We start from the raw sequence: 27403 nt of genomic DNA on the forward strand, positions 1-27403 counted from the left end.
TTAGCCTTGAAAAAAATATTATTGGTGGTTAATCGAATATATTAAAGTTAAAAAAAATCCTTATAAATACAAGACCTATTTATTCTTTATACAAAATACTTAGTGATCATAATTAAGTCAAAATATTCTCATGTGTTTTTTTCAATCATGAGTTCTGGTTTTTTTAAAACAGTAAAACAAGCTAACTCACTTTTCTCTTTACCGCTAACTCCATAATGGATATAATATGAAAAGTTGCTAGATAAAGTACCCTTCATGAAAGAAACATACTGACACTTTTGTGTTAATCTGAAAGACTAGAAGTTTCTGGGGGCACCCGGGTGGTTCAGCTGCTGAAGCGTCTGACTCTTGGTCTCAGCGCAGGTCATGAGCTCACAGTTGGTGAGTCACACCAGGCTTTGCACTGAAAGTGTGGAGCCTGCTTGGGATTCTCTCTCTCCCTCTCTTGGCCCCTCTCCCAGCTGCTCTCTGTCTCTGTCTCTGTCTCTGTCTCTCAAAATAAATAAATAAACTTAAAAAAGGAAGCTTCTAGGAAATAGCAGTAATTTGTTAAAAGACCAAAAAATAAAAAAATAAAAAATAAAAAAATGATACAAACTACTTCTCTCAGAAGTCCCAAGGAGGAAAAAAATAATTTATTAGGTCTAGGAACCCAAGATGACTTGGTGTAATTATGAATACATGCAGAATTTGATCATTAGAAATGAAGTCTATCAAGGTTCAGTCTTAGGTTCTCATAGCCAATCTACAGACACAGAATAGTCATATCTCCAGAAACCAGGATATATCTCCAATTTGCATGAGTTTAATGAACCAAATAAACAATTGTATCACCAATATCTGCCCCTAGCCCATTTTCAGTGAGATGAATTTTCTTGCTCATGAGGTCCACGTGGAAAACAGCATGCTCAGAAATGGGGGTCTTCCCAGTGTGCTCTTTTCCCAGGACAGGAACTCGCCGAGGCCCCAAGAGTGGATCATCAAATCTCATCAGCTTCACTTTAGAAAGGTCTACAGCAAAAAAAAAAAAAAAAAAAAAAAAAAAAAAGATCAATTTGAGCATTTAATTACAGTCACTGACTCAAACCCATGCCTAAACCTGACAATTCATGTTTTAAACACATTGGTTGTTTACCTAAAAAATATTTGCATGAGATTATTAAATAAGACTCATCTCAGAAAGCCAAGCTAAATCTAACACATCTAACATTTAGCCAAGCTAATGTTAGCCAAGCTAAATCTAACACATCTCCATCCTGATCAAAAAAATGATCCATCAGATCAAAGATTCAGAGATAGAGAGATTCTACATAACACATCTCCTCGAACTATAAACCAAGAGGAAGGATGGAGTATATTTTTGAGCACTATCCTCTACGGTTTCTCAAATCACTTTTTATATGCTTCAATTAACCATTTTTCAAAATATCAATCAGTCCAAAACTTATTTCTCTTTCTTGTCTTGCTCCTGGGATACATTAAAACTGCAAGTGTTGTAGCTTTTTTGGAAAGATACTTTTAGAGGAAGAATTACCACTCTAAGAAATAGCATTACCAGTTTCTTGTTTTGCTCAAAGGATGAAAAGTGTTTGTATTACAAAGCTGATGAGAGACAAGGAGAGACAGGGAAGGACAGGGGAAAGGGCACAGCTCTCAGAGGTTTGAGCTTCTGGATGAGCTCCAGCCCTACCCTGCTTGCGATTTTCCTGATCTGCTCTTATGCAAGCTGATAAGATGGCTCCTGGCAAAGAATGCACTTGTCCCTCGAACAAATTTATGATCCAAAAATCCTGCCAACAACTGAGCCTGAAAAAAAATTTATTTCAGCAATTCTGAGATGTCCCAACATCAAATGCTTTTATTTTATATAGTGGGAAAACATCACAAATGACTACAAAAGCTGATTGTGCATTTATATCTCATTCTAAGTGTAGCATGGCTAGTTATACTTAACCTGATCAACAGAAATAGAAGATATTTTCTGATTTACTTCCTACCCCTCTCTAAAGCAGATTGCTAGGTGGTCTGAGAGCTACACTCTCTCATGTTGCCTTGAGAGTATGAAGCTTAGCATGAGAGGGATAAGAGATAAAAGCAGACATTAATGCAGCTGGTGGCTATGCCAGGAGTACAAGTTATCCAGGCATTATGTTTTCTTTGGGAGACAAAGACTGAAAGGCGGCAAGTTTAGCATAGGGAGAGTGAAGCTTACAGAACAATTACCTCAGATTACCACAAAGGCAAACCCTGTCTGCAAGTCCTATTTGGGGGAGAGAGTACAATTTATCTTAACAGCTATTACAATTCAACATGCACAATGATACTAAATATTTTGCTACGGATGTGGTGAGAAGTTCTACCAGCAGGTTTTATGCATGAGGCATAAAATACATGAAATACTGTAGGTCTGCACCCCCACCTCTCGCTCTCACTTTTTCCCTCTCCCCCGCCCTTCACTATCCTCCTCCTCCTCCTCCTCCTCCTCCTCCTCCTCCTCCTCCTCCTTCTTCTTCTTCTTCTTCTTCTTCTTCTTCTCTCTCTCTCTCTCTCTCTCTCTCTCTCTCTCTCCCTTCCTCTCTGAAACAGACCTCCCTTATCATTCCAAGCAATTCTGAATCAAACTATTTCAAAGAAACCTTAATACTCAATCCGGCATCTAAGTGACAAAACATTATTTGCTTTGATGTTTCACCATGCAGCTCATTACTGCCAATAATTCTTGGAGCGATTTTACTATCTTTTCTTATCCCAGACCTCTCTCGTCACTGCAAATGTAGAAATTTAAGTCTGCAACTACACAAGAATTAAGGCACTTAGAGAAAAGATGAGAGTGATTGAAAGTCCCTAGGGACTGATAATGTGAAATGGAGCCTTTCACCTCCATGGTATCAGTTCATATGGGGCATGGGCTGGGAGTGATTTAAAGTCATTATCCTCAAATAGTTGCTCAGTGGCCTTTGTGGACAGAAATGATGGTTTTACTCCAGTTCTTCCTGGACCTAGATTATAATCACCCTCAATGCAATTGGCACTAATTGGACAACTTACTGGCTATGCAGCAAACAGAGTGAGAAATACATTATTGAATTTCACTCCCTTCCCATCTCATACACTCAATATACTCAGCTCCTTTGGGTATCAAAGCATCCTGAGGGCTCCTGGAAAAGTCTCAAGGTTAGAGCTCTTCTGCAGATACTTGAAGGAATATCCATTTCTAACTCCACCCTAACGTTTCTATCCATTTTCGAAAATTCACAGCAGCTACAAACATCAAACTTAAAGTACTTTATGATAATATAATTCACAGCCAGTATGACAAAGGATATAAGAATCATGCCAGAGGCCCAGCGAGAAGAAGCAAGATATAGAAAACACGTTTCAGCACAATGCTGAAGAAACTAGTCAGCCCTGTATCTGAGCATATTTTAAAGGGAGGCAATTTTAACGTTACAAAACACAATGTTCAATAGAGGAATACATCCTCTCACACAGTACAACTTCAGAGTAATCCTATCGCGTGGGTCCCCACAGCTATTTTCTTTAAATGCCACCATATTATTCTTCAAAGGTAAGAGTTCTGCCTTTCCCCAAATCTTCTCGTGACTGAATATATGCAACACAAAACAGCCAAATGGAAGGCCACAGGAAGGCTCCCAAGATGTTAACATCGCACAGTTTTCAAGTTCTGCATTTTGTGGCCCGTGAGTTCTAAGGATGGCACTGCCTGGTTTACTGAGGGAATGTGATAAATGTCTGTAACAACATGAATGATCCCTGACATTTTGCTAAGGGAAATAAACCACCTCTTCACACCGTTGTAGGATCCCACTTCTACAAGGTACCTACAACGGTCGAATGCAAAGAGACAGGACAGCAGTGGTTACCAAGAAGTAGAGAGAGGTAGAACGGGGAGTTCCTGTTTAACAGGTACAGGGTGTCAGTGTGGATGATGGAAAAGTTCTGGAGATGAACAGTGTGACGGTTGCACAGCAATGTAAGTAAACTTGATGCCACTGAACTGTACGTTCAAAAAGCACAAAAACAGCCAATTTTATGTTATGGATATTTCACCACAATTTTTTTAAATGTTTACAAATGAAAACTCCCTAGCCCTAACACACTGCTGCTATACAGGCAGACATTAGTGTTTCCCTCCTGCTGGCATGCCCTTTCCCCTCGCCCTCTCGGATGTAACTTCCAAGGTCCCATCCAAACAGTGTTTTCTCTGTAAATTCATCCCTGATCACCAGAGCTGGAAATAATCTCACTGCTTTCTGTGCTATAAACTTTATCTACACCTCCCTTATGGTATGCAGCAGTTCGTCCTTAGGTTATGATCATGTATGTGAATAGCTTCGCACCCTGCTCCTTCACTAGACACAGCCGCCTAACGAGCAGCACCCTGTGGGCTCCCCAAAGCCCCAGGTACACACACACGAGCCGCCACATGTATACTGCATACTCTACTCATAGTCTCTCAAGAAATGTCCACAGAAGATGAACGAATGACCTCAAAAGAACAAAAAATACGTGTAGGATGAATTCCAAACAGCTATTTTAAGTCTTCTATGTAAATGTGATATGGCTGACCTGAATATCGTTCCATAAATTAGGTCACTGTCTTAGATTTCGAAATCTTTTCAGAAAATTTCTATACTGATAGAATGTAACCCAATCAACTCTTGATTGCCATCAAGAAGAGAGAGTGAGAATGCAAAATAGGGAATCTGGAGATTAATTTGTCTTTATAATTTAGAAGAAAAATAATGGAAAGACACACTAACTCCCTTCATACTGCTCCCCCTTAAACGTGGCTGAGTGATAGAAAAAGAAGCTGTAAATTATTATATTAAATCTAATCATAGAAGATCTAGACTTAATCTTGGTAAGAAATTAAGATTAATTACATATTTTAACCGGAAGCATATTGTTTAGAAGAAAGAATACAAGCTATGGAGTCAAACAGACCTGAGTTTGGATTCCAACTCGAGGATACTACCTTAATGAAACTGCAAGTTATTTAGCCTTTCGGAACTCCATCTCATCATCTGCAAAAGGGGAATAATAATACCCTCTACATTCTACAGCAGTAAAAGGATTAAATGACTAATACATGGAAGATGCTCAATAAGTTTCACTCTGTTTCTCTTCCTTCCCCAGGAACAGACCTAGTAAGCAGGTTAATTTGAAATATTACGTGTATGTACACCTTCCGTCTGAAAACCTTTAAGAGAAGGAAATTGCTTGCTACAATTTTAAAGCTAGGTGGAGTCTTGGAAAACTATCTAATCCAACTGTCCTCTTTTTACTAAAAAAGAGGTCAGTTTAGAGTTTAAGTGACATGGCCAAGTCACCAAGCTGCATAGCCACAACATCCCAAAGAGAATAGAGGCTTCCTGATTTTGAGCCCAATACTCTTTGCATAACATGCCACTGCTGTCCCTCAGCAGACCAGATGCTCCTTTCTCCCCTTGCTTAGAACTCATCATGTCCAGGGGCGCCTGGGTGGCTCAGTCTGTCAAGTGCCCGACTTCGGCTCAGGTCATGATCTCGCAGTTTGTGGGCTCAAGCCCCGTGTCAGGCTCTGTGCTGACAGCTCAGAGCCTGGAGCCTGCTTCGGATTCTGTGTCTCCCTCTCTCTCTGCCCCTCCCCCACTCATGCTCTGTCTCTCTCTCTCTTTCTCAAAAATAAATAAACATTAAAAAACCTTTAAAAAAAAAAAAAACTCATGTCTGCAAACTACTGCCAAATGTGCATTTCAGGAAAACCATTTACCTTTGATTCCTCGGTCCATTTTCATTAAACGCCTGATTATGGAATCGCGGTTATCTCCTTGCCTGATTTCAATTTTGGTTGAGAAGTGGCCATTGGATGGCTGGGGGTTTACTAAGGAAACTGACACACCAGGCTAGGAAAATAAAGAGAAAATGATTGTTTTACAAAATCAAACTTGAATACTGCTGAGGGAGGGAAAAATCTCTATAAAAGTTTTAATGCTCAATGAAAAATTTAATTCCGGTAGTCTAATATCAAGACCAAGGGATACTCAAATATGAAATAAAAGATGTACAAAAGCTCATGCTTACAACCAAATGCCTAGATGAAAATGACTGACTATATATATCAATACTGATGATGGAGAACAACAATAATTATATTTTCTTTTAACTCCCATCATTTATTGAATTTCTACTATATACCAGGCACTGTACTAAGCATTTTATAGACATGATTCCTATAAGCTGAAAGGTAGTTCTTTAAAACCTCTTTTCACAGATAAGAGCTGAGAACCAGAAACATTAACAAGGTTACAGAGCTAGTAAGAAGCAGAGCCCGGATTAAACCCTATCATATACCATACTATTTCCTACATTATATAAGCTATATAGCCAAAGACTTTGCTCATTATTTTAAGTGGAAAAAGTCAACTGAGTCTTAGGAAAAACTTAAAGACATAGTAGCTTAAGGGAACGCTTGAAAGTAGCTTGACAGAAACATATTTGTAAAGGGAACTCTATTTCATGTACCTATCCAGTGGGCCAAAGGACTACACTTTAAAAAAAAAATTTTTTTTTTTTTAACGTTTATTTTTGAGACAGAGCACGAACGGGGGAGGGTCAGAGAGAGGGAGACACAGAATCTGAAACAGGCTCCAGGCTCTGTCAGCACAGAGCCCGATGCGGGGCTCGAACACGCAGACCGCGAAATCATGACCTGAGCCGAAGTCGGCCGCTTAACTGACTGAGGCACCCAGGCACCCCGAAAGGACTACACTTTGAAAAGCAACAATAGGGGCACCTCAGTGGCTCAGTCACGTAAGCGTCCAACTTTGATTCAGGTCATGATTTCATGGTTCACAGGATCAAGCCCCATATTGGGCTCTGCACTGATGGTGTGGAGCCTGCTTGGGATCCTCTGTCTCCCTCTCTCTCTCTGCCCCTCCCCTACACCCTCTCTCTCAAAATAAATAAACAAACTTAAAAAAGAAAAAACCTGGGGCGCCTGGGTGGCGCAGTCGGTTGGGCGTCCGACTTCAGCCAGGTCACGATCTCGCGGTCCGTGAGTTCGAGCCCCACGTCAGGCTCTGGGCTGATGGCTCGGAGCCTGGAGCCTGTTTCCGATTCCGTGCCTCCCTCTCTCTCTGCCCCTCCCCCGTTCATGCTCTGTCTCTCTCTGTCCCAAAAATAAATAAACTTAAAAAAAAAAAAAAAAAAAAAAACCTTTAAAATAAATAAATGAATAAATAAATAACCACATATTTTTAATGTAATGAGGTCTTCATTCTTTCAAATAGGCTTTTTCTCTTTGTTGCATTTTCAATTAAATGTGGTAAAAATAACAGGATACTTATCAAGAAAAGTAGGGCATTTTATGGACTCCCATAGTTGCACTCCACCAGGCAATGGATTGAGAGCAAATAAACAGAATCTCCCAAAACTCTAAAACCTGCTTATCTTCACCAATACTGGCCAAAAACTAAGGGAAAAAAAGTTATTTCTAGTATAATGTAAGATGATTCATCAATCTGGTTTATGCCAGAAGCTAAAAAATCTTAAATAACCATATTGAACCAAGACTCATCTAAAGTAAGAAAGCTCCTTTTCACTATTTAAAAAATCTTATATATCAATTTCCACTTTATTTTTTAATAAAAGTCAGGTGTTGACACAAAAATAAACTCAAAATGGATTAAAGACCTAAATGTGAGACTTGAAAGCATAAAAATCCTGGAAGAGAGCAGAGGCAGCACTTTCTCTGACATCGGTCATAACGATATTTTTCTAGGTATGTCTCCTGAGACAGGGGAAACAAAAGCAAAAATAAACTCTTGGGAATATATCAAAATAAAAAGTTCCTGCACAGAGAAGGAAACAGCAAAACTAAAAGGCAACCTACTGAATGGGAGAAGATATTTGCAAATGACATATGCGATAAAGGGTTAGTATCTAAAATATGTAAAGTACTGACACAAGTCAACACCCAAAACACAAATAATCCAATTAAAAAATGGGCAGGAGATCCTGGGTGGCTCGGTCCGTTAAGCTTCCGACTTCGGTTCAGGTCATGATCTCACAGTTCATGAGTTTGAGCCCTGCATCAGGCTCTATGCTGACAGCCTGCTTTCGGATTCTGTGTCTCCTTCTCTCTCTGCCCCTCCCTCACTCAGTCTCGGTCTCCCCCCACCTCTCTCTCTCTCTGTCTCTTTCTCTCTCTCTCTTGAAAATAAATAAACATAAAAAAAAACTTTTTTTAATGGGCAGAAGACGTGAACATTCTCCAAAGAAGATGTAGAGATAGCCAACAGACACATGGAAAGACACTCAACATCACTCATTATCAGGAAAATGCAAATCAAAACCACAATGAGAACACCTCACACCTGTCAGAATGGCTAAAAATTAACAACCCAAGAAACAACAGGTGTTGGCAAGGACATGGAGAAAAAGGGACCCTCATGCACTGTTGGTGGGACTGCAAACTGTTGCAGTCACTCTGGAAGACAACATGAAAGTTCCTCAAAAAGTTGAAATAGAACTACCATATGATCCAGTAATTCCACTACTGGGTATTTACACAAAGAATAGGAAAACACTAATTTAAATGGATACATACACCCATATGTTTATTCAGCATTATTTACAATAGCCAAATTATGGAAACAGCCCAAATGTCCATCAATTGATAAATAGATAAAGAAGATGTGGGGTGTCTGTGTGTGTGTATAAATAGAAATATATAAATATATATAGAATGGACTATTACTCAGCCATAAAAGAGAATGAAATCTTGCCATTTGCAACAACATGCACAGATGTAGGGATTATACTGCTAAGTGAAATAAGTCGGTCAGAGAAATACCATACTGATTGCACTCACATGTGGAATTTAAGAAACGAAACAAACGAACAAAGCAAAAAGAGACAAACACAAAAACAGACTCTTAACTATAGAGAACAAACTGATGGCTACCAGAGGGGAAGTGGCTGGGGGGGATGGTTGAAATAGGTGATGGGGATTAAGAGTACATTTATCATGGCAAGTACTGAGTAATGTACAGAATTGTTGAATCACTGTATTGCACACCTGAAACTAATATAACACTGTATGTTAACTATACTGGAATTAAAATTAATAAAAAAAAGAAAAAGAAAAAAAGGTTAAAAAAATCAGGTTTTGAAAATCCTATTTTGAAGGGCACAGGCACCCCAATGTTTACAGCAATGCTATCAACAAGAGCCAAAGTATGGAAAGAGCCCCAATATTCATCAACGGATGAATGGATAAAGAAGATGTGGTGTATGTTAGGATGTCCTTGGAACCACAGTAGAGGGGACGGCCATCTTGCCAGCTCAACCCAACGAAAAGTTGCCAGAACGAATTGGAGGTCAACCAATCACCGAGCGACAGCACGACCTGATGTGAAAAAGGCCCACCTGAACCTAAACCCGGAACCGCTGCAGCTTAAAAACCCCACCCCACCACACCTGGGTGCAACTTCCCTGACTCCTCTCTCTCTCTCCCTGAGTCACGGAACCTCGCCCAAGACCTTAGTTCCCAAATAAAGCCTTTGACTGCTAAAATTTTTTAGCCTCTGACTCCTATCTTTACCCTGCCTTACGCCTGACCCTAACAGTTATATATATACAATGGTTATTACTCAGCAATCAAAGAGAATGAAATCTTGCCATTTCCAACTACGTGGATGGAACTGGAGGGTATTAGCTAAGCGAAATTAGTCAGAGAAAGACAGCTATCATATGGCTTTACTCATATGAGTAATTTAAGATACAAAACAGATGAACATAAGGGAAGGGAAGCAAAAATAATATAAAAACAGGGAGGGGGACAAACACATAAGAGACTCTTAAATACAGAGAACAAACAGAGGGGTTGCTGGAGGGGTTGTGGGAGGGGGGATGGGCTAAATGGGTAAAGGGCAGTAAGGAATCTACTCCTGAAATCACTGTTGCACTATAAACTAACTTGCATGTAAATTTAAAAAATAATTAATTTAAAAAAAAAAAAAGAAAATCACATTTTGATTTTTAAACCCACACGTAACATCTGATGCCACCCATAAGGGCAGAGTGAAGGAAAGTGAGCGCAGCATCAACCAGGGAATTAGAAGAGCTCAAATCCAGCCTCATATCTAACAAACTGTGGCTTAGACCAAAGCAATCACTTTGCATCTCTGCACCTCATTTCCTTCCATCTTTCAATGACGAGCTTGGATATAATATCTAAGGTCTCTTCTAGCTCTAAAATACAATGATTCAGTGAAATCATTTCAACTTACTTCTGTTCTAAAAACATTAAGTGGTTTCCCAGGACAGCAATCTTCCCTGATTTTATCTTCTGCTTCGGAGGCAAACTTGACTTCTATGTGTTCTAGCTAAATACAAGGAGGGAAAATGAAAGTCATTAGTATCACTTAATATGACTGCAATTAATCATCACCTCATTTCACCAAAGAGGAAAACTAGCTTCTCCACTTAACATGAAATGGTCTGTGTATTCCTCAGGAAGCCAGCCAAGCACAGGACAGGACTAAGAGACTGCTCTGAAACTCAAGATCAAATGCTCCCACAGATAACATTGTTTCAAACGCAAAAGACTATGGGGCTCCTGGGTGGGCAGTCAGGTAAGTGTCCAACTTCAGCTCAGGTCATGATCTCATGGCTTGTGAGTTTCAGCCTGGAGTCAGGCTCTGTGCTGACAGCTCAGAGCCTGGAGCCTGCTTGGGATTCTGTGTCTCCCTCTCTCTCTGCCCCTCCACTGCTCACACTCTCTCTCTAAAATAAATAAACATTAAAAAAACAAAGAAAGAAAAATAAAAGAAAAAGACTAAATCATTTTTATGTCCATCAAAAAAAATTTTTTCTTAAGAACATGGTCTTTAATTATTAGACCATTAGACTTTATTAATTTCAAATAAACATTAAATGACATCTATAATCTATAATCAATTATTTAACTCTTCTTAAATGTCTCATGGTATTATTGACATAGTCATGTTTACCATTTTCTATAGTGAAATCTAGTATCTACCTGCTATATCAGAGAAAATGAAAAACAGGATAAAAGACAGAGGTTTCTGGAAAACCTCAGAAATGTAGTATAATGTATATGCCTGAATATAAGATGACCTTCAATATAACCTGTCCCCATTGTCCCAGTGAAAAAAATACAAGAACTTTTTTGACTTCCAGGTATATGAACATTTAGAAATATGCACAAAATAAATGACTACCATTATTATTAACTCATTTGTAATTATATGACATAAAGTGCTTATTTAGAAATAACTTTATTACCATATTTCATGGAACAATTTCATTCAAAACCTACACTTGCATGTTTTAACTCAAATGTCTTCATTATCACTAGAAGCACTTTTTTGAGTCCTCTAACACAGTTTTCTAGGGCAAATTATCTTTCCTTCTGCCTAAGTTGTCTGAGAGAGAGCATTTTTAGAAACTATATATGAAGTGACTGGGGCAGAAAGGTGGAATGGGGAGAAACTCACAATTAGGTGAAAGCTATTGGTAGTGTCTTAGTTCCTGAGTTGAGGAGTAAATTCCGGAATATTCATTACATTATTAACTTTAAAACAATCCAAAACAGGACCAGGCATGGACCTTGATACTATCTCATGGACAAAGGATTCTAATTAAGCCAATTCTGTAAATTGGAGGTCTCAACGGGAGAGAGGAAAAAAAAGAAGCAATTCAGTGTGTCTCATAATATGAGAGACTTTGAAAGCATTTAAATATAAACATAAGGTCTCCCCTCATTTTTTTAAGGAGAATTGTGGGAGGAAAAACCAGGCACATACAATTAGTATTTTATGTATAAATTAATTGATAGGGGGACCTGGGAGGTTCCATCAGTTGAGCAAACGACTACTGATTTCAGCTGGAGTTGCGATCCTGGGGTCATGGGGTCAAGCCCCACACCGGGCTCTGCACTGAGTGTGTAGCCTGCTTGACATTTTCTCTCTCTTCCTCTGCCTCTCCCCCACTCTTGCTCTTTCTCTCTCTCTCTCTCTCAATAAGTAAGTAAATAAATAAATTAAAAATAGGGGCTCCTGAGTGGCTCAGTCAGTTAAGCGTCCGACTTCGGCTCAGGTCATGATCTCACGGTTCGTGAGTTCGAGCCCCGTGTTGGGCTCTGTGCTGACAGCTCAGAGCCTGGAGCCTGTTTCAGATTCTGTGTCTCCCTCTCTCTCTCTGACCCTCCCCCATTCATGCTCTGTCTCTCTTGTCTCAAAAGTAAATAAACGTTAAAAAAAATTTTTTTAATTAATTAATTAATTAAAAATAAAGTAACTGAGAAATGGAGTAAGATCACAATCATTTTTTAATTCCTGCAACTTCTATACCCATCCATTCTCCTCCCTCCAAAAATATTTTTGACAGGTATATTTGGCAAAGGTACTAAACACAGAAGATGTTTATAAAAAGGTTTATTATAAAACAAAAGATGGGGTGCCTGGGTGGCTCAGTTGGTTAAGCATCCAACTTTGGCTCAGGTCATGATCTCTCAGTCTGTGAGTTTGAGCCCTGCATCGGGCTCTGTGCTAACAGTTCAGTGCCTGGAGCCTGCTCTGATTCTGTGTCTCCCTCTCTCTCTGACCCTCCCCCACTTGTACTCTGTCTCTCTCTCTCAAAATAAAACATTAAAAATATATATATAAAACAAAAATGGACTATATTTACTACAGTGAACTAGTTGTTACAATCCCTGGCCCCCTGTACCTCCAGGGAGTTGGTCAGGTAGACTATATTCTCCATCAGCACTGCCTGTTCATCAAACTCTAATTGCAAATCCAGAACACGAGGTCCCATCTTCTCCAGATTTTCCTAATAGCCAAAACAGTTTTGAAAAATAAAAATCACATTAAGAATACGTTGAAATGAATACATTTCCTCCAAAGCAATCATTCTTCTCTCAACTGATAAAATCTTCAAATTTGAACATTTGAAGGAAAGGCCTTGGACTCATGGTTTCCCTTATCTATGTTTGTTCGTTAATGAAATTATTGGCTCAGAATAATTATCATTTGAGGTATGATAAGACTAAGGCAACACCGAAAAGCCTGAAGGGACAAGGTTTTCAGACTTATAAAAGAAATAGCATTTTATCATTGTTTATTTAGAATGACTTAATATGCAAGCCCAAACAATTCACTTTGACAAGGAATCAAACAAATGTGTGGAAATATCCCTCAGGTAACCGAAAAGAAAGAAAAAAAAAATCTTTTTTTAATTTTCTAAGATAATACATCTTTAAAGCTAGTTCAGAGAATAGTGAATTAATAATAAACAAACAATTTCTACAAATTAAAAAAAAATTTAGGTTATATTGGTACTGAGATAATCTGATAGCACATGAAAAACAATTTATTCTTAATTTTCTTGAACATGAAACAAAATATCTGCCACTCAAAATATAACCTTCGAGAGCCAAGCTTATATCCACAAGTATAGCTAACTGCCTAGAACATGCTGCACTAAATGAAAGCGACCTGACAAGATTCCTAATACTCACTGTTTTCACTTACTGTCCAACCCGTTTCTTGTCCTGTGAAAAAATGCTAGAAGCCATTTTCTTATTCTCAGATTTACAAAACGCTTTTCGAAAAAGTTTCAAACCATTAATTTGCCTGGCAAGTCCCCAATATTACTGAAAAAAAAAAATACTACTACTGAAACAATCTAACACTGGTTTTCTAAAAAGCCACCTCTTGGATCTAGAATCATTTAACTACAGAACTTGTCAAATGAGTTTCACTGGATTCTTTAAAGTATATCATCAAACTTAATTGCCTTTGCAATCAATAATGAAATATTTTGTTGGATCCACGTATTGACAACGGATCTGGCATTTTGACCAGTGGTACTAGCTAAGTAGGGAACCAATGAATTAGGGACATATCAGCATATATATTATAACTTGATTGGTGTAGGCCAATCCAAAATTCTAAATTATTTCTGAAACTTCAAAGACCATAGGCTCAGAGAGTTGATTTTGGTCTAGGAGAATGAAAAGGCTTTCCTAAGAATACGATCTACTCCAATACAGGACAATCTAGAATTTTGGTCTCCATCACGCAGGCATCTGTAGCCTAGAAGATTGAACAATTAATCTAAGCTATAAGAATAACCACCATGTTCCAAGCAGAGTGAAATATACTAATTTACATTAAAAAAATTTACTAAGCCTACCTTTTGACAGAAAGTATTAAAGTGTGTGGAGTATATTACTTCATGTATTCCTCACAGCATTCCTAAAATGTAGGTTTTATTAATTTCCTCATTTTACAGATGAAAAACCATGTGGCCCAGAGAATTTAAGTGATTTATCTAAGGTCTCAAAACTAAGAAGTGATGGACAAAAAGAATTTGGACCAAGATCTATCTGATCCCAGAGCCTGAGATCAGCAGCAACATACAGCCATATGTTTCTCTTTAAGAAATGCAATAAATCAGGGGCGCCTGGGTGGCTCAGTCGGTTGGTTAAACGTCCAACTTCAGCTCAGATCATGATCTCTCGGTCTGTGAGTTCGAGCTGCCTGTTGGGCTCTGTGCTGACAGCTCAGAGCCTGGAGCCTGCTTCTGATTCTGTGTCTCCCACTCTCTCTGCCCCTCCCCCACTCAGGCTCTGTCTCTCTCACTCTCAAAAATGAATAAATGTTTAAAAAAAAATTTTTTTAATGCAATAAATCAGTTATTTCTCTGAAGAAACCTTAGAGTCTAATGGCAATGATTTCTCAACAGGAGAGGTGGGGGGTGGGGGGTGGAGCATATTATGTCCCCAAGAGTCATTTGGCAATGTCTCGAGACATTTTGGGGTCCAAACTTGAGCAGGTGAGGAGGATGTTCTATTGCCATCTAGTGGGTAGAAGCCAAAAATACTGCAAAACATCTTATAATGCTCAGGATAGCCTCCCACAACAGAGAACTATCAGCCCACAGTATCAACAGACCACTGTTGAGAAACTCTGGTCTAACCACTATAATCAATGTTTATCCTCTTAAGCAAAACCTATCCAAAAGTACTACCTTGGTTCCAGCAACAGGAGCTAACAAAAACACCCTAACGTAAGCCAAAAACAATATGGTTCCCCCCTAAACAGAAAAGAAGGTAGAACATGAAGAGAATCATTTAGTGTAACAATTCTAAACTAGTTTTTTTCTTCCACAATGCATATTTTCATATACTCAGCAATTGTACAGATAAACCCCCAAAATGATCGCTCATTTGTCACAACCACTGATTGAAAAGTGCTATTTTAGCAGATTTCCTGGGAAAGACTATACTCAAAGTTCCCCCTTCCTTCTACCATCTAACCATTACTCACATAGTCACTGCTACATGAGGTCCACAGCTTACCTTAATCATGGCAACAAATGGCATCACTTTCTTCATATATTTCTTCAATTCTGGCAAACTGCCCAGTTCGCTAGCAATGATCTTGTTATCAGGCAATTTTCTGCTGTTGCCCTAAAAAAATAGGTTGGAGAGGAATGTGGAGAAAAGTATTTTTTAAATAATGCGAAATAGTACATGTACCTGCAGGAAGTCGGCCATAGAATGGTGGCCTCTACTAGTCTGTTAGAATACAGTAGAAAATGGTGCAGCCCCAAGCATCATGGGGAAATGAAACATGAATGTATAATATGGAAAGGAGTCTCCTATTCCCTCTAAATTTAAAGGATATATGTTTTTTGGGAAGGCAAAGAAAATAGGTGCATCCTGTTGAACATTTAATTTTCCCTTACACTAAAAACACCTCCATGATTGTAACTTTAGATCTTATCTGGTGAAAAAACAAAATAGTCTTATAAAGATCTTGTTTGTCTCCAAACCTGTAAAAACATGTCATTAGTCATATCAAAATGAAAACTGCACAACCATTATACAAGATTTATATAATGTCTGCTTTTCAACACTCCTTATAAATTGTTACCACAAATGTGAAAAAAAAATAAAATCCTTGACTATCAACCTATTAAAAAGACTATCATTTAGGAACGCCTGTTGATCCTATTGGCTATCAACCTAGTAAAAATAGTATCATTTCAGTTAAGCGTCCGACTCTTGATTTTGGTTCAGGTTGTGATCTCTCACACTGACAGCACAGAGCCTGCTTGGGATTCCCTCTCTTCCTCTTTCTCTGCCCTTCCCCTGCCTGCGCACTCCCACGCTTGATCTCTTTCTCTCTCTCTGTCTCTCTCTCTCTCTAACTAAATAAACTTTAAAAATAGTATCATTTCGAACTACTGGGACCTTATGAAGATAAAAAGCTTCTGCACAGCAAAGGAAACAACCAACAAAATTAAAAGGCAACCAACAGAATGGGAAAAGATATTTGCAAATGACATATCAGACACATATCGGACTCAGATATCACCTCATGCCAGAGTGGCCAAAATGAACAAATCAGGAGACTATAGATGCTGGAGAGGATGTGGAGAAACGGGAACCCTCTTGCACTGTTGGTGGGAATGCAAATTGGTGCAGCCACTCTGGAAAACAGTGTGGAGGTTCCTCAAAAAATTAAAAATAGACCTACCCTATGACCGAGAAATAGCACTGCTAGGTATTTACCCAAGGGATACAGGAGTACTGATGCATAGGGGCACTTGTACCCCAATGTTTATAGCAGCATTCTCAACAATAGCCAAATTATGGAAAGAGCCTAAATGTCCATCAACTGATGAATGGATAAAGAAATTGTGGTTTATATACACAACGGAGTACTATGTGGCAATGAGAAAGAATGAAATATGGCCCTTTGTAGCAACGTGGATGGAAGTGGAGAGTGTGATGCTAAGTGAAATAAGCCATACAGAGAAAGACAGATACCATATGGTTTCACTCTTATGTGGATCCTGAGAAACTTAACAGAAACCCATGGGGGAGGGGAAGGAAAGAAAAAAACAAAAAGAGGTTAGAGTGGAAGAGAGCCAAAGCATAAGAGACTCTTAAAAACTGAGAACAAACTGAGGGTTGATGGGGGGTGGGAGGGAGGGGAGGGTGGGTGATGGGTATTGAGGAGGGCACCTTTTGGGATGAGCACTGGGTGTTGTATGGAAACCAATTTGACAATAAATTTCATATATTGAAAAAATAAATAAAAATAAAAACAGTATCATTTCTATCTACTCACAAATAAATGCCTAAATCATATATCACTAATAAGCAGAGTCCCAAATGTGCTGTCTGAATTTCATTTCATTTCTGCAAACACAAGTAGCCCCTTCTACAGAGTGACAAATGAAGCAAGTAGCCTTTTCAGAATTTTCAGTGACTTATTTTTTCCTTATTCTAAAAGCATGGCATCAAAACCAAGGGTTGGGAATGAATCTAAATGAAAAGTAGTGTATAGTAAAATTTCTGATAATCTATTTACTTTCAACTCTAACCTTTACTAAGGTACAGGGGGAAAAAAACTTTCTCCACTTGTCAATGTGCTGTTTTAAAATACGTACGGAAGAGAAAAGAGGATACGAAACACTCTTTTCCCTTATGTCATCAAAATGGTACCGTATACAACATAAGGACATCCTCCTTTATTATAAAAACTAACATTTAGCTCTTTTGGATGAAAACAAACAAACATTTTTTAAAAAGCTGACCATTCCAAATAATGCCCAAAGATGATGAAACCATATGATATCTAGTCACTGATCACTAAATAAAAATATTAACCTCTCAAAGAATAGCAGTTTTTAATAAAAGATGCATTTTTAAATATCTGCAACATTACATTCTGTATTTGGCTCTCCTCCTGCCTCCTTGAAAATGCTGGTATGAATATGTAACCCACTGGCTGCAATTTCATTTCTCTACCTACCAAAATGGCTTTTACTTTTTTAGTTAGCGTAAGTCAAAATCTGCAAGCAATTCTACAGACCACGTTCTATTTCCATTACACACAATCAAATGAAGAGGCAGCTCTCCATAAAAATAGGCTCACAAGGAGTACAAAAACACTTGTTCTTCTCTTTCCATCAAATTTTACAAATTTTTAATTAAGTATGGAAATTTCTGAAATAAAAGCTCAATAAAATTCTCAAAAATTAAAGCTAAGAATTTTCCCTTCATGTTACTGCTTTATGCTTTGGCCATAATCACTATTTTGTCTCTTTTTTAAGTGTACCTTCACAGTCTGTGTCTATCAATAACTGTTCCTGAGCAAAACTTCAACAACATACACTTAGTTTCTATTTTTCCAATGTGAAAGAAAAAAGATAGATGAACTTTTTTCTTTAGGGAAACTTAGAACTAAGTGTTAAGTGTTGAGTTTCCTTTAAATTCGACAATCATATTTAATAGCTATTTACTGGACGGAGCCAAAAACAACGAGCTCTCCATTTCTACGAGTAATTGGCAAATTGACCATTCTGTTTTAAATTACTCAAGAGCCAAGCTTCAGATTTTTTTAAAACATAACTAAGTTAAGGCTTCATGAATCCCAGGGTTCAAGCCACAATCAACTCAAAAGGCAAACTCAGTCCTTTGGCTTCATAATTTTAACCACATATGAGAAAGTCTCATTATCTTTTAATTACATATGACTAGATCCAATGTGTTTTTGTAAGAAAGCTTCAGAAATGATAAAAAAAAAAAAAAAAGTAACTTTTCCCTCAGGATCCACTTAAGAGCCAGCAAGGCTAACAAAAAACTTTCCGTGCCTAAAGACAATTAGACAAAGTCGCCCGTCTTCCTTCTCCCGGACATTGTCAGCACCCTCCAAACAAAACAGCACAGGCAGCACCCAACAATGTAGGGGGAAAGTCTGCAGAGAGCATCACCTCAAAGTGATTACGGAGCACTGACAGGGTGATATGTTGCCAAGGAGGATAGCTCTTCGCCACGTAGATGGTGCAATGTGAAGGCTTCTGAGGCGGTTGCTTGTCAGTCTTCTACGGGGCAAAAGAAAGGGAAGACAACATTTCATCACTTTTGTATAAATCAAAGATGAGAGAACCCTCTCCTGGTACATACCACTACTGCCTCGGACGTTAACAAGCACACACGTACTACAAAACGGACTTAGCAGTAAAGATATCCTGACACATTTGAACAATAATTGTCTTAAGTTCCATTCATAGCAAATGTTAGTGAACTAATAACTTTTAAAGAACAATCTTTAAAAAAAAAAAAAAATGACTTCACCTTCCCCTTAGCAGGCATCATATAGTTCTTGAGTCGCAATCTAAGGTCATGTGCTACTTCCATGAGATACTGTGAGGAACGTATCAAGGCTTCATCCACGGGACCCGCCAGAGGCCATGAAGCATTCATAATTGAGTCAGGCTTTAAGAAAAAAAAAAAAAAAAAAAAAAAAAAAAAAAACAGTTCAGTGGGATTAAACAACACAACTATTTTATGGTTCTTGATTACATTTCCATACCAAGGCTACCATCTGTAATTGCGTGCTCGAAGTTCAAACCTTACTACCCATAACACACTTCCACAGCCCCTGATCTAATGTTCCCTAGAATTCAAGCTGTGAAGTCTGACTCTACATTCTTAATTAGCATCCATTTGTACAAGCGTATTAATACCCACACACAGATGCTCACTTTCAAAGAAAATTATGTAATGCTAATTTGCCTAAATTTAATCTTTATTACATAAATTATACAAACTCTCAGTTTTTATCCTATTAATACATCCAGTTTTGAAAGCATGGCTATTCAGGATATATATCATGAGCACATTTTTGCATTGTTCATGCATTAGAAAAATACAAAGGAGTTTGGCTTATAAAGTTGAAAAGGAATTATTAAACCATCCAATCGGTTTATCTGCAAGCCTAGGAGAAATAATTGAATTTACCTTCACAGTAAGTAAGGATGCTAATATAAAGCCCTAAATATGCAGCCCTACATATGCCAGAAATTTTATATAAAACAAAAATATTTATGCAAAGAGACACTTCTATCTTGTTAAAAGCTGCTCATAACAGTCATTTATATATATTTCTCAGGATTTTCACCTTTTAACAGTTGGAAAAAACAGAATTAGTTATCTATGTATTCAAATTAAATGTATTTTTAAAATATATTAAAATGTATTTTCCTAACAAGAATTAGGTGATAACAAGAATTTCCTAACAAGAATTAGGTGATAAGATGCGTAGTCCCATGTTTTTAAAATATACACACTGTGTGTATATAAATAAAGGCACATATATGATGTAATTGTCTAAACAGAAGGTAGCTTGGGTTTAATTTGCTATAATGATTACGAGATGATGAGTCCAACATTAGCCTTGAAATATTCTTTTTCAGTCTTCTCCTCTTAAGTAACATTATTCTGTATTTATTTAATAAGGGCCAAATCAAAACTGCCCAAATCTTAAATGTATACAGATACCTTTCCCAGGAGTGTCCAGATGTGCTCACAGAGATGTGGACAGAATGGAGCCAAGAGAAGGGTCTGAACTTCAATAAAGCGGAACACAAGGTCTCTGTGCATCCCTTCGATGGCTAATTCACGGTATTTATCTTTGGCAGCCTACAAAATTTGAAATTATTTATCATTTTCTCCCCATACTTCGTTAAAAAAAAACAATAAAAGAAAAAATGCAGTACCTCTATTTTAATGCATTTTTAAGCTTTTAAGTCTTTCCAAATTCCATAATGAATTTTCATAAAAGTCTTACTTCATTTTTTTAAAGAAATATCTATAGCCAATGTGGGGTTCAAACCCACGACCCTGAGATCAAGAGTCACAAGCTCTACCAACTGAGCCAGCCAGGCACCCCAATTTTACTACATTTCTAACACCTTGCAATTAAATGTGTACCAATCATTGTCAAAAAATACTATGGTTTTATATTAATGATTCTCAAAAACAATTTTTTTTAAGACATTTTAAAAATACATTAACAGACATAAAGGCTGCACAATTTAAACTGCCTATTAAGGGCTGACGATGCTCTGAATAGCCTATAAGAAAGATATTAAGTATCAAAAATGGCTATAAATACGACACACTGCTATGTTCAGCACTTATCCTTATTTAACCACATCTATGAAAAGCAAGTTACATAAATCCCAATGTGATATTTTACAAAACTGATTGAGGAAAACCTACATTTTTACTTTAAGCACTTGAACTGCCAAACTTGAGGAAATACTGACACCTTGTGGAAAACATCAGAACACGCTTGTTTTCAAACCAATGGCAATTAGTTAGTTTTGCCTTTATGTTTTATCAATTTAAAATGTTCTCCTGCAAAATGTGGCTGGTTTTTAGACTTAACCTCTTTATTAACTCACAGCTCTACTAGAAACAGAAATACTTTTATTACATGAACACAACCGAAAGAATATCAAAGAGAAATATTTAAAATCACAATTACTTAGGAATTTAAAAACTGCTTGGGAACAATTTCAGTCTCCATTCATTCATTTTTGAGAGACAGAGACAGAGAGAGAGACAGAGCATGAACAGGGGAGGGACAGAGAGAGAGGGAGACACAGAACCCGAAAAAGGCTCCAGGCTCTGAGCTGTCAGCACAGAGTCCGACATGGGGTTCGAACTCACGAACTGTGAGATCATGACCTGAGCCAAAGTCAGATGCATTCGACTGAGCCACGCAGGCACCCCGTCAGTCTCTATTTTAGTTATTATGTTATAGCAGGAGGGAAAAAGGGTGAAATACATCATATTCATACTAACACAGCTTACAGCTACTGAAAGAAAGGCCTACCTGAAATTCAAAAAACCCTGTTTTCAAAGCTTCTTTAAACATCATCTTTTCATAATTTTGATCTGTTTTTATAATTCCTGCATTCATCTCACTATTGAATAGGGAAAAAAAGATGACTGAGTTTAAATGCAAGTACACAAAAATATAAATAACTGCTGCATATACTAATAAGTATAATGAGAACGCCTGAAACATTTAAGACCACTCAACCACAAAACCAGTTAACAACAGTTAGCGATGTCCTTGTTTAACAATTTCTTGATGGAAGCTTTATCATGAAGCCCAAAATACAATATGAAAACAGCTTAACAAAGGAGCTAGTCGGATTTACTTGCTGCATTTTAAACAACTAACATTGGCTGTTAAAAAAATTTTTCTCATGCTACCTATGGCCCTCCTTTTTTTTTTTTTTTTTGACTTTTGTGTCAGTAATTTTTTTATTAACTTGTTTTATTTTTTTTTTAATTTACACCCAAATTAGTTAGCATATAGTGCAACAGGGATTTCAGGAGTAGATTCCTTAGTGCACCTTACCCCTTTGGCCCATCCCCCATCCCACAACCCCTCCCGTAACCCTCAGTTTGTTCTCCATATTTATGAGTCTCTTCTGTTTTGTCCCCCTCCCTGTTTTTATATTATTTTTGTTTCCCTTCCCTTATGTTCATCTGTTTTGTCTTTTAAAGTCCTCATATGAGTGAAGTCATGACTTTTGTCTTCCTCTGACTAATTTCACTTAGCATAATAGCCTCTAGTTCCATCCACGTAGTTGCAAATGGCAAGATTTCATTCTTTTTGATTGCCGAGTCATACTCCATTGTATAGATATACCACATCTTCTTTATCCATTCATCCATTGATGGACATGTGGACTCTTTCCATACTTTGGCTATTGTGGATAGTGCTGCTATAAACATGGGGGTGCATGTGTCCCTTCGAAACAGCACACCTGTATCCCTTGGATAAATGCCTAGTAGTGTAATTGCTGGGTCGTAGGGTAATTCTATTTTTAGTTTTTTGAGGAACCTCCATACTGTTTTCCAGAGTGGATGCACCAGCTTGCATTCCCATACCTATGGCCCTTCTTAATTTAGCCTAATCTGGCCCCAACTTGTTTGATCTTCTACTCTCCCCCCCATATATGGTGCTTCACATAAATACCACGCTCTCCATGGCTTTATCTCCTCTCTGTAAAAATCCATGTAGTTTTCAAGAAACCCAGAACTCACAAGCCATCTCCTCTGAATTCCCTCTACCTATATTATCGCACTTGTAATGTGTTGGATATGTGTTTTCTTCTCCTGCTAGACTACAGTGAAGGGTCAAGTCCTATTCAACTTTGTAACACCAGTTCTTAAGATAGCTCCTGATGCAAAGATGATGATAAGTGCTTTTAGAAAGAAAAAAAAATGACATTCTCTTACTGTTTTAATCTACTTTTCATTTAACCATTCTGTCCTACTCTAATGCCAAGACAGCATGGTAAAATGGTAATGAGAATGAGCTCTGGAGAAAGAAGCAAATTCATATCCTCCATCTGAAACTATTAGTTTTGAGGCACTTAATAAAATACTTAATTTTTCTAAGCTTCGATTTCTTTAAAATAGAGCTAGTAATATCTTTATCACATAAGGTTGCTGTGAGGGTAACATCAGATAATGGATGCGAAGAGCTTAGCAGAGTACCTAGAACAAGTAAGCTTTCAGTGAATAGTAGCTATTATTAACATCTAATTTATTTTAGGAGAGGAAAAAAAAAAGAAAACTTAAAAACGCACAAGGACTAAGCAACTCTGAAGGCCAAAGTGGCCAGAGTCCACAAATTACCTGGCGAAAACTCTATCATTGAAGGTGCTGGCAGGCCCGCTTCGGAGGCTGTCCCAGTTGGCAACCATTTCTTTTACCCACTCTACCCAGGTGTACAGACGGAGAATACCTGCATCTGCCATGGCTTCCACAAAGTTAGCATCTTCAACAGTATCACCAGCATCAGCCAGAGCCAAACGCATTCCTGCAGGAGGAGGAAAAAGAAAAAGAAGGAAGATCACTGATGATTTTAAAATGTGGTTGGTGAGGACCTGGGTGACTCAGTCACTTAAGCGTCTGACTCTGGACTTTGGCTCCAGTTGTGATCTTGCCATTCCTGAGACTGAGCCTCAAGCGGGGCTTGGGATTCTCTCTCTCTGCCCCTCCCATGCTCATGCTCTGTGTGTGTCTCTCTCTCAAAGTAAATAAATAAACTTTTAAAAAATAATTTAAAAACAAAATATGGTTACTAAATATCAACGATGTATCCAATTTGGTATACTGCAAACCTACATATAAATTAAGAAATAGCAGATGCTTTAAAGGACTGCATGGGGATGCCTGGGTGGCTCAGTCGGTTAAGCTTCCAAGTGTTGATTTCAGCTCAGGTCATGATCTCATAGTTTGTGAGATCAAGCCCCACATCGGGCTCTTGGCTCACAGTGCAGAGCCTACTTGGGATTCTCTCTCCTCTCTCTGCCCCTTCCCTGATTGTGCCCTCTCTCTCTCTTTTATAAATAAACTTTATAAAATTTAAAAAATATAAAAAATTTAAAAAATAATAAAGGACTGCCATGGATCTAAAACAAAAATAAAAATCACCAAAAGTAGGATCCACAATGTTGTTCAAATATTTGAATCATATGTATTTATTTGCATACACTTAGCATCAATAGCTGTTTCTTCTCAGGCATGCTGAGTTAATGAGATAAAGTGGTCTTTAATGAAGCAGGGGAAAAAAATGATAAACTGGCAATAGGGATCCCTATCAGCATCTAAGGCTCATTTAGAGGGAGCAAAACACTATATTTTAATGCATGAGTACACACACTGGTGCCTTCCATGTACAAAAATATATTTAATTTCTTATTTCTAAAAGCGATTCTTTTAGGCTTTCTAACAAAATTTTGCTTTCCAACCAGAATATTTATTCTAAAATATTGAAAAAAAAACATTAATAACACCCTAATTAAGTTACAGGATATCCTTGTACAATGGAATACTATAATGCTGCAAAAGAGTGAGGAAACTCGATATGTATCTACATGGAATGATCTCAAATATGAACAATTAAGTGAAAAAGTACAAGTTCAGAAGAGTAGGTATCACTTTCTACCATCTATGCCTACAAGGGAGGAGATGAGAACATGTCACATTAAGTTACATACGCATTAAATATACATTATAATACACAAGAAACTCTAAACTTTTAACTTTTTATTTCAAATAATTTTACACTTAAAGAAAAGGTGCAAGAGAATAGACATAAACATTAGACATTTAACAGGCTCCCCTAACATTAACAACCTACCTAACCATAGTTTCAAACCCAGGAAGTTAACATTAGTACAATAGTATTAACGAAACTACAGATCTTATTCAAATTTCACCAGTTTTTCTTCTAATATTGTTTCTGCTGCAGGATCCAATCTGGAAAAACACATTGCATTTAATCATTTTACCTCCTTGGTCTCCTCATATCTGTGACAGTTTCTTCGTCTTTGTCTTTCATGACCCTGACATTTTTGATGAGTACTCATCAGTTACTTAATAGAATTTCTCTCAACTTGGTTTGTCTGATGTTTTCTCATGATTAGACTGAGCTTATAAACCTCTGGCAGAAGCGATGTTATGTGTCTTCTCAGTGCATCACTATCAGGGAGGTGCAAGATACGGATTCGACTTTTTACTGGTGTTGCAAGCTTTCATCACTGACGTAGTGTCTGCCGACTTTTCTCCACTATAGACTTAATCATTTTTCCTTTTGTGATTAAAAAATATCTTGGTGGGGTACCTGGGTGGCTCAGTTGGTTAAGCGTCCATCTAACCCATGATTTCAGCTCAGGTCATGATCTCACGTTTCTGAGACTGGGCCCTACATCAGGCTCCGTGCTCACAGCACAGAGCCTGCTTGGGATTTTCCCTCTCTCCCTCCCTCTCTCTGCTCCTCCCCTGCTTTCCCTGCCCCTCCCCTGCTTGCGCTCTCCCTGAAAATGAATAAACATTTTTTTTAATAAAATAAAATAAAATCTTTGAATAAATAAATGTTTGGTAAAATTCGCCCCTGAAGACATCTGGTTCTGGACTTTTATTTTTTGGGAGTTTTTTGATTACTGATTCAATTTCTTTGTTGGTAATCAGTCTGTTCAAATATTCTATTTCTTCCTGTTTCAGCTTTCAGAGGTTATATGTTTCTAGGAATTTATCCATTTCTTCTAGGTTGCCTAATTTGTTGGCATATAGTTTTGCATAATATTCTAATTGTTTGTATTTCTGTGGTGTTTATTTCTCCTCTCTCATTTATGATTTTATTTATTTGGGTCCTTTCTCTTTTTTTCTTGATGAGTCTACTTAGAAGTTTATCAATTTTATTGATTTTTTTTTCCAAGAACCAGCTCCTAGTTTCATTGATCTGTTTCACTGGGGTTTTTGTTTTTGTTTTAGTTTCTATATCATTTATTTCTACTCTAATCTTTTTTTTTTAATTTTTTTTTAACGTTTATTTATTTTTGAGACAGAGAGAGACAGAGCATGAACGGAGGAGGGGCAGAAAGAGAGGGAGACACAGAATCTGAGGCAGGCTCCAGGCTGTGAGCCACCAGCCCAGAGCCCAATGCAGGGCTCAAACTCATGGACCGCGAGATCGTGACCTGAGCTGAAGTCGGACGCTTAACCGACTGAGCCACCCAGGTGCCCCTCTACTCTAATCTTTATTACTTCCTAACCTCTGCTCGTTTTAGGTTTTGCTTCTTGCTCTTTGTTTAGCTCCTTTAGGTGTAATGTTAGATTGTTTGAGATTTTTTTTGTTTCTTGAGGTAGAACTGGATTGTTATAAACTTCTCTCAGAACTGCTTTCACTGTGTCCCAAAGGTTTTGGACCATTCTATTTCCATTTTCATTTGTTTCCATGTACTTTTTTATTTCTTCTTTTATTTCCTGGTTGGTCTATTCAATGTTTTGGGGTTTTTTGTTTTTTTTGTTTTTTAGGTTTATTTATTTTGAGAAAGAGGTGTGGGGAGGGGCAGAGAGAGAATCTCAAGCAGGCTCCAAACTGTCAGTGCAGAGCCCAATGTGGTGCTCAAACCCAAGAACTCTGAGATATGACCTGAGCCAAAATGAAGAGTGGAACACTTAACTGACTGAGCCACGCAGGCACCCCAGGGCCCATTCCAAGTTTAATAGCATGGTATTTAATCACCATGTATTTGTGGTCTTTCCAGATTTTTTCTTGTAGTTAACTTCTAATTTCATAGTGTTGTGATCAGAAAAGATGCATGTTACGACTTGGATCTTTTTAAATTTGTTAAGGCTTGTTTTGTGGCGTAATATGTGATCCATTCTAGAGAATGTTCCATGTGCACTTGAAAAGAATGTGTATTGTGCTGTTTTACAAAGGAATGTTCTAAATATATCTGTTAAATCCATCTGGTCCAGTGTGTCATTCAAAGCCATTGTTTCCTGGTTGATTTTCTGTTTAGATGACCTGTTCATTGATGTAAGTGGGGTGTTAAAGTCCGCTACTATTATTGTATTATTATCGATCAGTTCCTTCATGTTTGCCATTAACTGTTTTATGTATTTGGGTGCAGATATAATGGTTATATCTTCCTGTTGAACTGTCCCCTTTATTATTGCACAGTGTCC

At 37.8% G+C, this 27403-nt stretch overlaps 1 protein-coding gene across 1 annotated transcript in view; it reads right to left on the reverse strand.

Moving 5' to 3' along the window:
• Nucleotides 1-613: 613 nt before the first annotated feature.
• LARS1 (leucyl-tRNA synthetase 1) overlaps nucleotides 614-27403 on the reverse strand; it is a 77096-nt gene continuing 50306 nt past the window's right edge. The window contains exons 23-32 of the mRNA XM_043590212.1: nucleotides 23561-23744; nucleotides 21738-21828; nucleotides 20396-20536; nucleotides 19190-19330; nucleotides 18826-18936; nucleotides 15398-15508; nucleotides 12760-12864; nucleotides 10299-10394; nucleotides 5777-5909; nucleotides 614-1011 (exon numbers count right to left, since the gene is read on the reverse strand). Coding sequence (XP_043446147.1) covers nucleotides 806-1011; nucleotides 5777-5909; nucleotides 10299-10394; nucleotides 12760-12864; nucleotides 15398-15508; nucleotides 18826-18936; nucleotides 19190-19330; nucleotides 20396-20536; nucleotides 21738-21828; nucleotides 23561-23744 — 1319 coding nt within the window. The 3' untranslated portion in view covers nucleotides 614-805. The remainder of the gene's footprint in view (nucleotides 1012-5776; nucleotides 5910-10298; nucleotides 10395-12759; nucleotides 12865-15397; nucleotides 15509-18825; nucleotides 18937-19189; nucleotides 19331-20395; nucleotides 20537-21737; nucleotides 21829-23560; nucleotides 23745-27403) is intronic.

The sequence above is a fragment of the Prionailurus bengalensis genome, chromosome A1 (assembly GCF_016509475.1).
Source record: "Prionailurus bengalensis isolate Pbe53 chromosome A1, Fcat_Pben_1.1_paternal_pri, whole genome shotgun sequence".
Lineage (NCBI taxonomy): Eukaryota > Metazoa > Chordata > Mammalia > Carnivora > Felidae > Prionailurus > Prionailurus bengalensis.